This window comes from Puma concolor, chromosome C2, assembly GCF_028749965.1.
Source record: "Puma concolor isolate L17-30 chromosome C2, mPumCon1.1.hap2, whole genome shotgun sequence".
Classification (NCBI taxonomy): Eukaryota; Metazoa; Chordata; class Mammalia; order Carnivora; family Felidae; genus Puma; species Puma concolor.
This window is the reverse complement of record NC_141675.1, coordinates 77,358,679-77,376,615: the sequence shown is the minus strand read 5'-3', so window position 1 is coordinate 77,376,615 and position 17,937 is coordinate 77,358,679. Positions and strand designations below refer to the sequence as shown.

The window sequence follows — 17,937 nt, the reverse complement described above, 5'->3', positions numbered from 1 at the left end:
TCTTGATCTTGGGGTTTTGTGCTCAAGCCCCACGTTGGGTATAAAGATTACTTAAAAACGAAAAAATCAAAACAAAACAAAACAAAGCTTTCCTTCTGAGATGGGAGCAAGACGAGGCTAGCTACTCTCCCCATTTCTGTTTGACATTGTGTTTTAGGCCCTGGCCAGTCCAGTAAGGCTAGAGAGACAAACGAAAGGTATTGGGATTGGAAAGGAAGAAACAAAACTTCATTATCCAGAAGATATGATAGAGTTTGCAGAAAAATCAAAATAATCTATTAGAAAGGTATTATAATTAGTAACTTAGTAATTTTGCTAGATATAAAATCAATATCCAAAACTTTATTGCATTTCTATATGCCAGAAATAAACAGTTAAAAAGTGAAATCACTGTACTCTTGTTTGTGCCTTGGTTTCTGTAAAATTGGGATACTAGTACTAACCTTATGCTGCAGGTAGAAAAATGTAGTAATAACGTTTAAGAATGTGGGCTCTGTAGTTAAACTGAGTTCAAATCCTTATTCTACCAGTAATTAACTGGTCATATGTTTGAACTAGTCACTTAACATCTCAAAGCCTTAGCTTCCTGACCTGTGAAATGGAGATGGTTATACTACTTAACCTACGTATTAAGAAAATCAAATAAGAGAGTATATGAAACTACTTAGCACGGTGCCTGATGTAAAGTATTTATCCAATACGCACTAATTGCTATTATGACATGAAAAATCATTTAAATCTAAACTTACAGGATTGATAGGCCTGAGATATCTTGTTTTTCTTGAGCCAAAAAGGAATAGAAATAATAACTAATAACACTAGATGAGAGTGTGAGTATGATGGATTGGTGAGCAAAAAAATCATAATCTTGGATTGATGCTGGGTAAGGTACAGGTAGAAATGAAAAGTTAAATAGGTTGGTATGAAAGAATTACTTTAACTTTTTAACTCTTGCCAAGCTTAATGTTTCCAAGAATAGATAATTCTGTGGGGAAGAGTTCAGTATAATGTTATGTGAAAAAAGGAAAATATGAAAAATGATGTTATAGAATGCTTTCAATATTGTTAAATATATATGATAGCAAACTTTAATTTAATTCTCTCCTAAGTCACTGAAGATAGGTGTTATAAAAAAGTTGCATAAGTTACTGAAGATCACAAAGCCATTTACATATATGCTTTGGGAAACAATTAAGAATTCACGAAAATATTACATTGTTATCTCTGTGTGGTGATTTTGGGGTGATCTTTATGTTCTTTATTATTTTGTGTATTTTTCAAATTTTCTATAATGCATGTGTTATTTTTATAATTAGGAAAAGAAATAAATGTTGCTTTTATTGATCACAAAAACAATCTATTACAAAAACATAAAACACATAACTCACAAATATGTATGTGTTTTATGCTGAGGTTTTATGTTGTAATGATTTATGCTCTTAACAAAGATATAATAAGGTTGGTGAGCAATACTATACTAAAAAAAGAAGAGGAGGGAGGGCTGGTTCAACTTCTGAATCTCTATTCCCCCTTCTCTGAGGCTTTTAATTTTTTACAGGTAGAGTTACTACCTATCATATGGAAGACAGATTTTAGATTACAGGATTCCTGATCAAGGTTTGAGGATTTTCTCTTGTAATGTTCTACATTTTCCAGGTTATTTTTCCTTCACTGTGTGTCCAGCCAAAGAATTAAATGTCTTGTGGTCCCAAGAAGGTCTGAAATTCCTTGAGAGTTATCTGATACCTTATTGTCTATAACAAAGTCCAAGTCTCTCCACCTCTCTTTTTCCTTGTCTGTGTCCTTAGGTGCTGATATCCACGGCTTCACTGCTCCTAGAAAGCCCGCCATCGTATTGGGACATGTAGTAGATGAAATACAGAGAAATGAGAAGCCCGTGGTGGCAGCTATTCAAGGCATGGCTTTAGGAGGGGGACTAGAGCTGGCCCTGGGCTGTCACTATAGGATTGCCCATGCAGAGGTAACCGCTGAAGCTCCATATGGGGCTCGGTGTGGGGGGCTTTTCTTTAAGGCGATGTCTAAATGTTGTATAAGCCTCAGTTGTGATCATTTTGAAAGGCTAGCTTCCTGGTTGACAACTCTTATGTATTTTTAGCACTGGTTTTTCAGCTGCTATGCATCAGCACAGTGGTAGTAGTTGTTGACATGTTGAAAAATGTCCATTCCATGAGTAAATAGCTGTTACCCTGAGCCCCATGACTGTCCCTTTGCTTCCCTAGCCCTAGCCCTTGGGTCTCCACATAAAACACAAACCAAAGGGGAACTACTGGGTCGGTACAGGGCCCCCACGACTCTGCTCCAGTAGTATGACCCACGTCATGTTCCGCTGAGCCATGCTTATGCAGCATGAGGTATAAAATATTTTGACTCTCATCCCTGAGTATGCATACTTATTTAAATTTTTATTTCCTCAAAGGTTTTGGTTTTGTGGTCCTTTGTAATTATTAGTACCTTAGAAGACAATTTCCTATTTGAAAATAGCACAAAATTGTAAATCCATTTGTTTCTGGAAATAGATTTAATTTGGGCTATTAAGTATGTAGATGAGGTCTGTGATATCAGTCTCAGAATGGTAACATTTTGTAAGTAACATTTTTCTAACGATAAAGATAATGTTGATCATTGTGATAGACTAAAAAATACAGGAAAGTATAAAGATGTAAACTAAAATCCCCATAAACTCACAGTTCAGAAATAATCACTATTAATATTCTATTTTATTTTCTTTTGGTCTTCTTCCTATGTAATACATTTTTCTTATAGCTTTTTTTAAATTTCTTTTTCTTTGCCGTCTTTAAGGAAAAAAACACCTACAGGGACGCCTTGTTGGCTCAGTTGGTTAAGTGTCTGACTCTTGGTTTCCGTTCAGGTCATGATCTCATGGTTCCATCTGTGGGATCAAGCCCCAAGTAGGGCTCCATGCTGTTAGTGTTGGATCCTCTCTCTCCCTTCTCTCTGCCCCTCCCACGTGCTCTCTCTCAAAATAAATGAACTAAACACACACACACACACACACACACACACACAAACACAAAAAAAATACCTACCTTTGGAATTATATTGTATTTCATTTGTACTCCATTTTTATACTAATATCATATTTACCCTATTTGTTTATGCATTCTGCCAATCTGTTTTAGAGAGTTTAATCTATTTACATGTAACACAATTACTAATAAGGAAGTACTTACTTCTGCCATTTTGCTATTTTTTTCTTTGTCTTCTATCTTTTTTGTTTCTCAATTATTCCATTAATGCTTTCATTTGTATTACATAGATATTTTCTATTACCCTTTTCATTTTCTTGTTCCTTCTCTTACTATGTATATTTGAGTTATTTTCTTACTGGTGGTAAGAAAGTCCTGGTGATTACAATTAACGTCTTAATTTAAAACAATCTAGTTCAGATTAATGCCAACTTAATTTCAATAGTATACAAAAAAGTTTGCTTCTATATGGTTCCGTTACCCACTACTTTAATGCTGTTATTGTCACAAATTGTATCATTACACATTTGTATGCCCATTAACATAGATTTTTTTTTTAAATATGAAATTTATTGTCAAATTGGTTTCCATACAACACCTAGTGCTCATCCCAACAGGTGCCCTCCTCAATGCCCATCACCCATGTTCCCCTCCCTCCCCCCATCAACCCTCAGTTTATTCTCAGTTTTTTTTTTTTTTTTTTTTTTTTTTTTTTAATTTTTTTTTTTTTCAACGTTTATTTATTTTTGGGACAGAGAGAGACAGAGCATGAACGGGCGAGGGGCAGAGAGAGAGGGAGACACAGAATCGGAAACAGGCTCCAGGCTCTGAGCCATCAGCCCAGAGCCCGACGCGGGGCTCGAACTCACGGACCGCGAGATCGTGACCTGGCTGAAGTCGGACGCTTAACCGACTGCGCCACCCAGGCGCCCCTATTCTCAGTTTTTAAAAGTCTCTTATCGTTTGCCTCCTTCCCTCTCTGTAACTTCCCCCCCCCTCCCCCATGGTCTTCTGTTAAGTTTCTCAGGATCCACATAAGAGTGAAAACATATAGATTTTTTATTATTGCTTAACGTAGGGGTCTTTTAAGTCAGATAGGAAAGAAGAATTATACAGAAAAGTTTATATTAATTTGTCCTTTATATTTGCCTAAATAGTGATCCTTTATCATTGTTTTTTATTCCTTCACATGGATTTGAGTTCCTGTCTAGTGTCCTTTCATTTCATTGTGAAGGATTTCTTGTAGGGCAGATGTGCTGGCAACAAATCCAATTTTTGTCTTTACCTCAGAATGCTTTAATTTGCCTTCATTTTGATTTTTCTAAAGTTTATTTATTTACTTTGAGAGAGAGAGAGAGAGAGAGAATGGGGGAGGGGCAGAGAGAAGGAGAGAGAGAATCCCAAGCAGGATTGGGAGTGTGGAGCCTGACATGGGCCTCGAAACCATGAACCATGAGATCATGACCTGAGCCAAAATCTAGAGTTGGATGTTTAACCAACTAACCCACCCAGATGCCCCTTGTTTTCATTTTCAAAAGCTAGTTTTGCTGGATGTAGAATTTTTGTTTGACATGTTTTTTCTTTTAGTGCTTTGAATATGTCAACCTACTGCCTTTTGGTCTCCATGGTTTCTGACAAGAAACCTGCTGTTAATCTTATTGTAAATAGTCTTTATTTTTTATTTTTTATTTTTAATTTTTTTTTCAACGTTTTTATTTATTTATGGGACAGACAGAGACAGAGCATGAACGGGGGAGGAGCAGAGACAGAGGGAGACACAGAATCGGAAACAGGCTCCAGGCTCCGAGCCATCAGCCCAGAGCCCGACGCGGGGCTCGAACTCACGGACCGCGAGATCGTGACCTGGCTGAAGTCGGACGCTTAACCGACTGCGCCACCCAGGCGCCCCTGTAAATAGTCTTTAAACATATCATTTTAAATGGCTGTATAATTTTGTCTTATAGATATACCATAATTTATTTAACATTTCCTTGTAGCATTAAATTTTTTTAATGTTTATTTATTTTGAGAGAGAGAGCAGGGGAGGGCAGGGAGAGAGGGAAAGAGAAAATCCCAAGCAGGCTCTGCATTGTCAGCACAGAACCAGACATGGGGCTTAAGCCCATGAACCCTGAGATCATAAAATGAGCTGAAATCAAGAATTGGACACTCAGTCAACTGAGCCACCCAGGCACCCCAGCATTTTAATTTTTATAAGGGTTTATGAATAAAGATATATATCCTAAGTGCTCCTTTTTCTGTGTCCCTCTTACCATGCCTTCTACACACTGAGTGTAGATGTAAGTTATAAGCAATGATAAGTCAGGGGATGGGGATGAACAGTGGTGGAAAAATTCTTGACTGACTGTTAGGAATGCCTTGTGTGAGAAACGCTTAAATATTCCAGGTATTTGGAGCTCTTGGAATCACAATGTGGGTAAATGACAGTCTGCATTAAAGCACCCTCCTCCTCCCATCCTGTACCTGTAACAAAACTAACAGAACTTTAGCCACTTTTAAATAGCCAAGAGAGGCATGTGGTAAAGGGCTTGAATTCATTCTCTTGCCTGGACTGAGGTTGCTGTCTAATTTTTTTTCTGTAAGAGCTTTATTGAGATATAACTCAAAAACCATATAATACATTCATTTGAAGTGTACAATTGAGGGTGCCTGGCTGGCTCAGTCAGTTAAGTGTCTGACTTTGGCTCTGGTCATGATCTCATTGTTCCTGGGTTCAAGCCCTGCATCAGGCTCAGCACTGACATCTCGGAGCCTGCTTTGGATTCTCTGTCTCCCTCACTCTCTCTGCCCCTCCCCTGCTCATGCTCTCTCTCTCTCTCAAAAATAAATAAATAAACAACAAAAAAAAACCATTTAAGGGGCGCCTGGGTGACTCAGTCAGTTGAGCATCCAACTTCAGCTCAGGTCACGATCTCGCAGTTGGTGGGTTCGAGCCCCACGGTAGGCTCTGTGCTGACAGCTCAGAGCCTGGAGCCTGTTTCTGATTCTGTGTCTCCATCTCTCTTTGTCCCTCCCCTGCCTTTGCTGTCTCTCTCTCAAAAATAAACATTTTTAAAAATAAAAAAAAAAACATTTAAAAATAAAATGTACAATTGAGGGGTGCCTGGGTGGCTTAGTTGGTTATCTGACTCTTGATTGGTCTTGATCTCGGGGTTGTGAGTTCAAGCCCTGCACTGGGCTTCACGCTGGACGTGGAGCCTACTTAAAAAAATAAAAATAAAGTGTACAACTGAATGGTATATTAGCATATTCACAGGGCTGTGTAACCCTTACCACAGTGGATTTTAGAACATTTATTATACCAAAAAGAAAATTCATACCCTTTAGGAGTAACCCACCATCTCCCCTCTCCCTCAGTCTTAGGCAACCACTAATCTACTCTCTGTCTCTATGGGTTTGCCTATTCTAGACATTTCATATACACAGAATCATACAACATGTTGTCTTTTATGACTGGCTTCTATCACTTAGCATAATGTTGTCATCGTTCAACCATGTTGTAGCTTGTCAGTACTTCATTCCTTTCTATGGCCAAATAATATTTCCTTGTATGGATATACCACATTTTCTTTATCCATTCATCAGTTGATGAACATGTGAATTGTTTCTATTTTCTTGGCTTTTATGAACAATGATGCTAGGAAAATTTGTGTAACATTGTGTGTGTTGTGTGTGTGTGTGTGTGTGTGTGTGTGTGTGTGTTTATTATAGTCATCCTATTGGATGTGAAATAGTATCTTGTTGTGGTTTTGATTTGCATTTTCCTGATGGGCTAATGATATTGAACATCTCTTCATGTGCTTATTGGCTATTTTGTATCTCTTCTTTAGAGAAATGTCTATTCAGATCCTTTGCCAATTTTTTAAATGTTTTTTATTTACTTTTGAGAGAGAGAGAGAGAGAGAGAGAGAGATTGAGTGGGGGAGGAGCAGAGAGAGAGGGATACCCAGAATCCGAAGCAGGCTCCAGGCTCTGAGCTGTCAGCACAGAGCCCAATGCAGGGCTCAAACCCACGAGCTGTGAAATCATGACCTGAGCTGAAGTCGGAGGCTTAACCAACTAAGCCACCCAGGTGCCCTTCCTTTGCCCATTTTTAATTGGATTGTCTTTTTATTACTGAGTTGTAAAAAGTTCTTTATATATTCTACATACATGATTAGCAAATATTCTCTCCTATTCTGTGAGTTTTCCTTTTAATTTCTCAGCTTCCTGGCTCTTTTAGGGCTCCATAAAGCTGTTTCTGGACAATATAACTTTTGTTGGCTGAAACAGATCACAATGGAGTCAGAGAAAAAAATATGTAAGAAGTTAGAGATGTATTTCAACATGAAGATTTAGGGACAGCACAGCTCTGTTTATGTTGTTAACCTAAGTAGAGGGTGTACACTAATTTGCCCTGTAAAAACTTTTTTTAAAAAAATTTATTTAAAGTGTCAGGGTGCCTGGGTGGCTCAGTCAGTTAAGCGTCTGACTTCTGCTCAGGCCATGATTTCAATGGTTGAGGCTCTATGCTGATGGCTCAGAGCCTGGAGCCTGCCCCTCCCCCATTAGTGCTTTGTCTTTCTCTCTTTTTCTCAAAAATGAATAAACATTAAACATTTTTTAATTTATTTAAAGTGTCTTATTTATTTTGAGAGTAGGGGGAGGGGCAGGGAGAGGGAGAGAGAGAATCCCAAGCAGGCTCCACACTGTCAGGGCAGAGCCTGATGCAGGGCTTGATCTCAGGAACCTTGAGATCAGGACCTGAGCCAAAATCAAGAGTCGGACGCTTAACCAACTGAGCCACCCAGGCACTCTCGCTTTTTGTTATGTATTTATTTTAAGAGAGAGAGTGTGTGTGCATTGCTCTGCAGAAACTCCTGAAACAGTGTTTTTGAAAGTGTGGGAAATCCAGAGGAATCCTCCCCTTTACATGCTGTCTCATTCTAATGACCTTTGTGCCTTCAAACTTTAATAGGCTCAAATTGGCTTCCCAGAAGTCAGACTAGGACTCCTTCCTGGTGCAAGAGGAACCCAGCTTCTCCCCAGACTCATTGGAGTTCCTGCTGCACTCGATTTAATTACCTCAGGTCAGTACAAACCCTGACAACAGCTGTCTAGAGCAATTCGAGGAACTGGTTTAAGATTTAGAGAAATTCTGGATTGACCATTACCCACTCAAGTAATCTTAAGAGGATACTTTAATTTCTTTGACTATCAATTTTCTCATCTGTAAAATGGAAGGAGTACTTTCCCTGAGAGCTTCTCAGACATTACCATGAAGATCACATGTAAGTGCCTCCCAAAAAAAATTTCTTTAATGTTTATTCATTTTTGAGAGAGACAGAGCATGAGCGGGAGAGGGGCAGAGAGCGAGGGAGACACAGCATCTGAAGCAGGCTCCAGGCTCTGAGCTGTCAGCACAGAGCCCGTCGTGGGCTCAGACCCACAAACCACAAGATCATGACCTGAGCTGAACTTGGTCGCTTAACTAGCCGAGCCACCCAGGCACCCCATGTGCCTTCTAAATGAAAGTGTTTACAGAGCACTAATTATAAGTAAGATTTTATTATAGCTCACGTGTCCATGCATAAACACTTGTATTCACATAGGGTGCATTATATGCAGACTCAATTTAGAAATTATAATGTACATGAGAATTAAAACCAGAATTGTCATGGAAAGGTTTGAAGTTATAGTGTGGAAATGACTGAATTTTTCATTTCCCAAGTATTAAGATATTAGCTACAAATGAAAGTTCTCTTTCCATAGGGAAAGTGAACAACGCAACAATAGAAAACATTTAGAGATCCTGGATTTACCAAATCCTGTAAGACTTATAAAGAGATTTCCAGTTGAAGTAAGGTTGGAAGAAAGAGTCATGTTTTGATTGACAGTGTTTCTTCTCTCTATATTTCTGTGGGTCGGGAATTTGGGACCAGCTTAGTTGGACTCTAAGCTCAGGGTTTCTCATGAAGTTGTAATCAAGACATTGATTAGAGCTGTAGTTGTCTGAAAACTTGAGTGGGGCTGAAGGATCTACTTCCAAGATAGCTTCCTCACATGGATGGCTAGTTGGTGCTGACTGTTGGCATTTCTTCTCCACATAGACCTCTCCCTAAAGCTGCCTGAGTGTCTTCACAATATGGAAGCTGACTACCTCTGGACTGAGAGATCCAAGAGAGAGCAAGGCAATAGCTGCGATATCTTTTAGGACCTAGCTTTGGAGTTATGCACCATCTTTTCTGATTGATTATGTATTATATATATATGTATACATATATATATGTATTATATATACACATATATATTATATATATGTGTATATATAATACATATATATTATATATATATGTATTATATATATATGAAATTATTTATACAGGTCTTCCCTATTCAACATGGGAGGGGGCTTGAACACCAAGAGGTGAAACTCACTGGAGCCACTTTGGAGGCTAGTTACTTCAACTTTATACTCACACATATGCCTATCTATTATGTATATATATGTATATATATATATGTATATAATATGTATATACATACATAGTAAGTTAGATATATATGTAAGTTACATATTACTATGTATAGACATAGTAAGTTAGAAGGAGATAAGTGCTAAGGAGAAAACAAAACAAAGTGGGAATATAAAATGTTAGAGATGGAGGGGTAGGTAATATTTTAATATAAAATGTTAGGGATGGAGGGATTAAAAAGGCTTTCCTACTAAATGACATCTGAGTAAAGACCTGAAAGAGATGAGGAGGCTTATTATGCCAATATCTGGAGAAATGCATTCCACATGGATAAATAGCAAATGCAAAGCCCTGAGGCAGCAGGATACTTGGAAGTTTCAAAGAAAAGCAAGAAGGTGGATACAGCTGGAGTGAAGTGAGGAAGGGAAAGAGAGGTAGGGGATGAAGTCACATCGTGTAAGGCTTTGAAGAGTATACAAAGACCTTTGGCTTTTCTTCTCAATGAGGTAGAAAGGCATTGGAGTGTTCTGAGCAGAGTCACATGCTCTCATTTGTTTTTTAAAGGATCACCCTGGCTGTTGAAAATACATTAATTAGAGGTAAGGCAGACACAGGAAGGCTGATTAGAAGCCTGCTACAGTCACCCAAGGGACAGATGATGAGAGCTGGGACCTGAGCGGTAACAATGTAAATGGTGAATCATGGTCAAATTCGGCATATATTATGAGGGTAGAGCCAGCAGGATTTTGTGATTTATCAAAAAAGTGAAATGTGCAAGGAAGAGCAGAGCGAAGGATGATTCTAATGACCTGCGCAGCTGGAAAGATGGTGCCATTTTTGAGATGGAGATTGCTACTGGCAGAGTAGGATGTAGGGAGGAATCACAAGCGCTTAGCTGGGGGCATGTTACGTTTGAGAGGTCTGTTAAACATCCAAGTGGAGACGCCAAGTAGACAGTTGGACAGACTGGCCTGGAGTTTAGGAGAGAGGTCTTCTGATCTCCTCTCAGACTCCATTTTCTCAACAGAAAACAACTACATGGTTGCCTTGAGGAATAATGAAATGACATAACATGCTTCTGGTACAGTACCTGACACATAGAAGACATTTTATAAATGGTAACTGTGGTAGGCAGAATAATGCCTCCCACCCCACCAAAGTTGTCTGTGTCCTAATCTCCAGGACTTGTGAATATGATGCCTCACATTCAAAAGTGACTTTGCAGGTGTGATTAAATTAAGGATTTTAAGCAGGTAGATTACTTTGGATTTTCCAGGTTGGTCCAGTTCCTCACAAGGGTACTTAGAAGAGGAGGGCAGGAGGTTAGAGAGGAGACAAGATGCTACCAGCTGGCTCTGAAGATGGAGGAAGTGGCCACAAGCTAAGCAACGCAGGCAGCCTCTAGAGGCGGGCAAAGACGATGCAACAGATTCTCCCTTAGAGCCTCCAGAGGGAACACAATTTTGCCGACCTATTTTAGACTTCTGATATCCTAAACTAAGATAATAAATGTATGTTGTTTTAAGCTGCTCTGTTTGTGGGAATTTGCATAAGAAACTAATACAGTAGCTATTAATAATGATGCTATTACGACTGTTGCTGTTCGGTTTGGAAGGTTGTTTTTTTCTCCCCTAACCGACTATGCTAAAAAAATTGTTATTGAAAGTTGAAGATCCCCTACTGATGTTAATGCTGTAAAAACACCGGCTTTGTAGGCACTGTCCCCATAGGAAGTTAATAAGTAAACAGATTTAAATGAAATTAATAAGTAAGTAGCTAACCTTTTCTGATCTGAAAACCATTAGAGAGGTAATTCTGGAAAGTGGAGCAATTATAGCAGCCACCGTTGCTTTTCCACAGTTGCCTGAAAATGCTACCCGGAAACAGCTGAATCTTTAGCAGTAACCACAAAAGATTTGCTAGAGCACCTTGCAATTCATTCCCTGATGTTCTCTGTCCGGTCAAGTGACAAGAGCTACAGTTCCCTGCTCTTGCTTCTGCTTCATTTTTTATGGCTCGTCCTCCTTGTTCACTGAACAGCACACAAAATCCCTGCTCTGTTCTCACAGAGCTTTGCTCTAGCCCATGAATTTCTTTATGGTCATTCCCAGGACAAGGATACATTCAGGCTCTAGATGCTGAGGGGATGCATCTTGCCATCTAGAATAGTGGGGGAGAAGTTGTGAGTGGCATCTTTATCCTACCTGCCTTTCAGGTGGGTTAAGTCCAGGTGAGTTTTCTCTACATTTGAGCAAGAGGTTGAGGGTGAATTTTAGTAGCCGGGGCTCCCAGGCAGTGATAATAGATATCAGCAAGTATCATTCTGTGACTAAAACAAACAAAAAAAAACTTAGCACTAAACCCAAAACCTATAAAGATATTCTGTGACTTTAAAAGAGTGAAACAAGCACTGGGTGTTGTATGGAAACCAATTTGACAATAAATTTCATATATTGAAAAAAAAAAGAGTGAAACATTCATATGAAACAGATCAAAGAAAATGACAATTTTAGAAAATATTCTAAATTAGAAAAGAACATCTATTATTTGTTAAATAAGAACACACTATCTGGAAGCAAAACATTTGCCCAAATAACTTCTTTTAGAAGCAACAAAAAGAAGATATGATCAAACAGACAACTCAGTCAGCAACATGGAGGATAAACAGAGGCACATTTATGGAATTCTGTGAAGTCAGAAGAATTTAACAAAAAGATACATAAAATGTAAAGGAAGGCGGCAGATATGGAAGGTATATAATCAGAGTCTCTGCTATGAATAATAAGAGCTCTCAAAGCATGAAGCAAAGATGTGAGAAGCAGTAACCAAAAGAAAAAATAGAAGAAACTCTTCAGATATGAAATGGAATCAGAGATCATGTTTCAGCAGGCTCACCATTTTCCTGGAAAAACTGATGCGGAGATATCAATTCCCTGATGTACTTTGGTAAAGATTTTGAACTTGCAGGAAATGGATCCTGCAAGCTTCCAAAGGATAAAACAAAGCAAAAGATTACTTTCAAAATAACTAAAATCACTCAGCCACAAATAAATGCTAAATGTATGGAACATTCATATACGATCCTGGTACCCACGCTCCAACGCAGCAATAACATATATCAGATTAGATAATACACGACCCTAGTACATGAATGTGTCATACATTTGTCATATATTATCATCATTTTAAAGACTGTGGATTCTATTCTAGGATTCTATACAGTCTTTAAAATGATAATCTAAATCAGAAGTTCTTATAGTGTGGTCCAGGGACTCCTGGGTATGCCTAAGATCCTCTGGGGCCGTTCATAAAGTCAGAGCTACTTTCATAACAATAGGACATTATTTGCCTTTCCACTCATTCTCTCACACATGTATACTAGAATTTTCCAGAGGTTGTTGTATGCCACATGATGTCAGAACAGATAGAATGAAGAAGCAGATAATGAGAATCCATCTGTCTTCTATTAAGCCAGATTTGAAAGAAATTTGTAAAAATGTAAACTAATGACACTCTCTCACTAAGTTTTTAAAATTTTGAAAATAGTTATTTTGCATAAAAATTTATTCATGTTAACATCAACGTTAACATTTATCGTTGTTATTTTAAAGTAATACAATAAACATTTTAAAGTTCTCAGTTTTAACTTAAAAAAATTTTTTTTAGTGTTTATTTTTGAAAGAGTGAAAGACAGGGCATGAATAGGGGAGGGGCAGAGAGGGAGATACAGAATCCGAATCCAGGCTCCAGGCTCCAAGCTGTCACAGAGCCCGTCGCGGGGCTCGAATTCACAAATTGTGAGATCATGACCTGAGCCGAAGTTGGACGCTTAACCAACAGAGCCGCCCAGGCACCCCAGTTTTCCTTTCTAATACAGTAAATACCTATAGAAATAATCTACATGGGGCACCTGGGTGACTTTATGTTTAAATAAACATTTTTAAAAATTTAAAAAAAAAAAGAAATAATCCACATAAAAGCTTTTTAGAGTCCTCCATTATTATTTATTTATTTATTTATAGGTGTTTTTTTTTTTAATGTTTATTTATTCTTGAGAGAGAGAGAGAGAGAGACACAGAGCATGAGCGGGGGAGGGGCAGAGAGAGGGGAGACAGAATCCGAAGCAGGCTCCAGGCTCTGAACTATCAACACAGAGCCTGACGTGGTGCTCAAACTCACAAGCCGTGAGATCATGACCTGAGCCGAAGTCGGACACTCAACCAACTGAGCCACTCAGGTGCCCCTGGAGTCCTCCATTATTTTTAAGAGTGCGAAGGGATCCTAAGATTAAAAAGTTTGAGAATTGCTAATTGGGATCTCTTTTCTTAGACACAGAAACCACAATACAAAACTGAGTATATGTGGTCCAAATTAGAAAATAATATGAGTCTATGTGTGTAAAAAAGGCTTATTTTTTCTTTCAAATCATGGGGGGGTGTTCTAAATCTTATGAAAGGGTAGTTAGAAAACCTAAATATACTAAACTTCTTGTCTTTAATAAATTAAAGTAGAAATTGTTTTAATTTACAATGTTATGATAAGTACACTTTTAAGAATGTACAGTATGTTAAGTATCTAAATGTAAAATTCCTAAGATGATGCTTATCATCCAACAGACTACAGAAATTCAAAGCACAGAAGACAGTTCATTCTGCAAAAGATGAAATAGAAAGGAAGCAAAGCAGAAGAAAATATGGGGAAATTATAATAGTGTGAAATGAGTCTGTAAAGCCTAAGGTTTACAAAAATTGAAGCATGTGGGGGAATATTGAGGAATTTTGTGTCTCTGTTCTTATCATTAAGTCTGGAAGGCAAGTGTATCTTGGGGGAAATCAGGAAGAAATCTGGCTGCTTTGACAAAAAGAAATGAAGTGAACTAGGATTGCCTTTTCCAAAGCACTGCTGCTTATAGAAATATCACTATTTTTAACTTGATGAAGAGAAGAAGTAAAAACTAAGACTATGATGGATTTTGATTTGCATAGAAAAGGTCACAGTGAGTTAGAAGAAAACTAACAGAATCATACACCTATCTTTTTACGTTGTCTGTACAATTTTAGGGGGACTTTAAAATGACATCTGGAAAGGATTCTATGTAGGCAAAAATGTTCTAAAGGTTGGAAAAGAAGCCGTGAAAAACATTGGAAAAAATTGAGATTACCCACTTTGAAGAAGAGAAGTCTGAACTTTGGTTACCCTGGGTCTCCTTATAGTAGCTCTAGTCAGGGGTCTTATTAAAGTCCATTGGACAGTGGTTGTTGTCTACACTGAAGTAGAAAGAGAAAAAGCAAGTTTAAATCTGAGCCTGAAGATTTGGGTTGTATATACAGAGCTGCATCTTTAGGCCCTTGAGACAATAAAAGTACCTAGAATCTCACTGACACTCTAAGAACAGCAGTCATACACCTGCACTTTTGTGAAATCCAGGCCAGAAGAGACCATCACAGCTGAAGGAATTTTCAGTACATCTTTTGGGTAGCTCACATTTCCTACTCAGTTTCCCCAAAGACCCTTTTAGTACTCAGGTTTCCATTTTCCATTTTGTCTGTAGGCTGCAGGCTGGGCACTCACCCCTCACCCAAGTGATCTTCTACACAGGAGATGTGACCCCCGCAGCCACTCATCCACTCTTCACCGCCTGTCTCACCCCAGGAGGAAATCTGGGAGCCTGTTTTCAAAGGCACTTCCAGAAAACTAACCAAATAATGTTGTTGCAGAGTGACTCCTGCCAAAAATCATTGCACTGTCTCTCTAATCAAGAAAACCCATTTCTAACTCTCTGAAGCGCTACTAAGAACCAGGAATGGAGGGTTTGTCTCAAAGATGGCATCCACTAACACTGTAAGAGCAGCAAGGACTGTGGAATTATCGCCACCAAGACTGATCTGATGATCACTTTCACAAGGCAAGATGTTACTGGCAAGAAAGCAAGCAAGCCAGGTGTTATTGTTGCCTTTCTTCTTGACCCTGTGATAAGGGATGCTTATATCCCTTAACCCTCTACTTCAGAATATTCAGATTAATTTACATATTTACACCTGGTGAAGAACTCAGGAGTGATGCTCATCAAATTTTTTTTTAATTTTTTTTAATGTTTATTTCTTTTTGAGAGACAGAGACAGAGCATGAGTTGGGGAGGGGCAGAGAGAGAGGGAGACAGAATCTGAAGCAGGCTCCAGGCTCTGAGTTGTCAGCACAAAGCCCAACATGGGGCTCAAACCCACGAACTGGGGGATCATGACCTGAGCTGAAGTCAGACGTTCAACTGACTGAGCCACCTAGGCGCCCCTCATCAAATTTCTTAACACCCTAAAGCTGCCATTCTATACTTGGAGGCTGCCAGTGCCACCACCAGACGCTAGATGTCGCTAGTTGCCGCTTAGTGTCATTACCCCAGGCTAAAAACCCTCTATGGAGCACTCCGTTCGCCAAACTTGGGGTCATGGGCCACACCCTAACTGCGTGGACCTGAAGGAACAATTGTCTGATCGCTTCTGCTTCCCTTTTAGCTTCTGCAATAAAAGGCAGGGTCCAAAGCTCACACAATAGCAATTCCACAAACTTAGGGTGGGGTTGAGATGCTGGGTCAGCAAAAAATGACAGAAGTCCACCCATTTGTCCTGTGTAATTTTGATTATAACTTACATAATGTCAACTTAATCATTAATTTCCCCGTTTCCCAGCTATATTTCTGTTTTAGGACTGTGTTTATCTGTTTTTTTTTTTTTGTTTTTTGTTTTTTGCAATCAGTGTTGGTATGTATGTTGGTGTAAGATAGATACTGCTACTGCTCTGCTGTTACTACCTCTATTATTATTAGCAAAAACCCAATCATCACTTATATAGAGACTTATAGTTAACAAAGTGCTTCTATAGAGATTTACAGAATATAAAGAAAATGTATTCTTCTCAGTTGATACTCAGAATTACCAAGGTAAGCATAATTTTTCCCATTTACCTAGGAGGAAGGTGTGGTCTCTCTACAATTCTTCATCATCACACAAAGAGTAGAAGGTAGAGCTGAAGCTTGAACTAAGTTTTCTGGTTACCTCTGCAGTGACCTGTCTACTACTTTCTACCGTGCTGCTTACTTATTTCATTTAGGAATAGATGTTTGTATCCAGGAAAGATAACCTTCCTTACCAGAGAAAGTAATGCTTTTGCTTTAATCTCACACAGTTCTCTGGGTTTGTTTTATTTTGTTTTGTTCTAGGAAGACACATTTTGGCAGACGAAGCACTCAAGCTGGGCATTCTAGATGAAATGGTGAACTCAGACCCGGTTGAAGAAGCAATCAAATTCGCCCAGAGAATTTCTGGTAAGAATAATGAAAATAGCGCAAGTTTGGGAGCAAGCTAAACTTTCGTTTTAATAAGGAATTCCTTAAATATCTTCTGGTACATCCATGCGATAGAATATGATACAACTTTAAAATGAATGACAAACTACGTATTGATTTGGTGTGAATGCTATGATTTAACCTACTCTTAAGTGAAAAGCATCACTGTGAACAGTGGTTCACCATTTGTGCAAAAAGGAAAGGGGGATGGGACTGAATGTCCATATGGAGAGAATGTATATATGTAACTGTTCTTCTACATATAAGATATTTATGTAAAGATTCACAAGAAATGGTTCATGGTTGCCTCTGGGCATGGGGCTGGTCAGCCAGGGAAGCCATTGTTTACCATTTAGTACCTTTTGATTTTGTTTTGAAATAATGAATTTTCTGTAAGAAATAATTAAAATGAAAACAAGCAAACATTTCAGCAACTAGAAACAAGCCTCTCTAATTTACCGCAATAAAACCGTAGTTTTGTCTCAGTGAGCTTGTATTTTCTTTCTGTCACTGGTTTCTCATTTTGTGGGTTCATGGCATCCCTTTAAAAGTTCTCTGGAGTGGCACTATTCCTTTTCAATGTATGGAGAGCAAGATGGAGAGGGTTAAAGAGTGCCAGAAAAAATAATTGGGAGCAGTGTTGGGTCACAGATAGAGCAGCATGTTCATCTTTCTGCTTGGTGGTAGGCAATGGCTCAGTGTCACTCAAAGGCATTCCTTTGAAAAAGTCATTCTTTTGTTGACCCCACCTGGGACCAAACACTTCCCTGAAATAATCTTTCTTTTTGTGGCTCTAGCCAGTTGCTGTTTCAATGCAATAGGAAAAGCTTGAACTGGAGAGTCCAGGACCGTGGAGAGAAAATCCTGGTGACTCATAAAGAGAATCAGCAAGTCTTTGCCCAAAAGGGAATGAGCTTCCTGGTGTCTTTCTCTGCCTTCCAAACAGTCTTCACCAACTTTTCATCACTGATTTCATTGTGCCTCCTGGCAGAGCTTACAGTTTCGTTAGAAGTCACCGGGCTGACAACAAAGGCTATTTGCATTTGGAAATCCGTTCGTGATTTTTTGGCTTGAGGCTTATGATAGACCCATGTCTAACAGTTACACCTGTGGC

The 17,937-nt window shown here is 38.7% G+C and overlaps 1 protein-coding gene across 1 annotated transcript in view; it reads left to right on the top strand.

Annotated features, from left to right (window-relative positions):
• The window catches only part of EHHADH (enoyl-CoA hydratase and 3-hydroxyacyl CoA dehydrogenase), a 46,676-nt gene that overhangs the window by 9,143 nt on the left and 19,596 nt on the right, over positions 1–17,937 (top strand). The window contains exons 3-5 of the mRNA XM_025913824.2: positions 1,809–1,981; positions 7,987–8,098; positions 16,698–16,802. Coding sequence (XP_025769609.1) covers positions 1,809–1,981; positions 7,987–8,098; positions 16,698–16,802 — 390 coding nt within the window. The remainder of the gene's footprint in view (positions 1–1,808; positions 1,982–7,986; positions 8,099–16,697; positions 16,803–17,937) is intronic.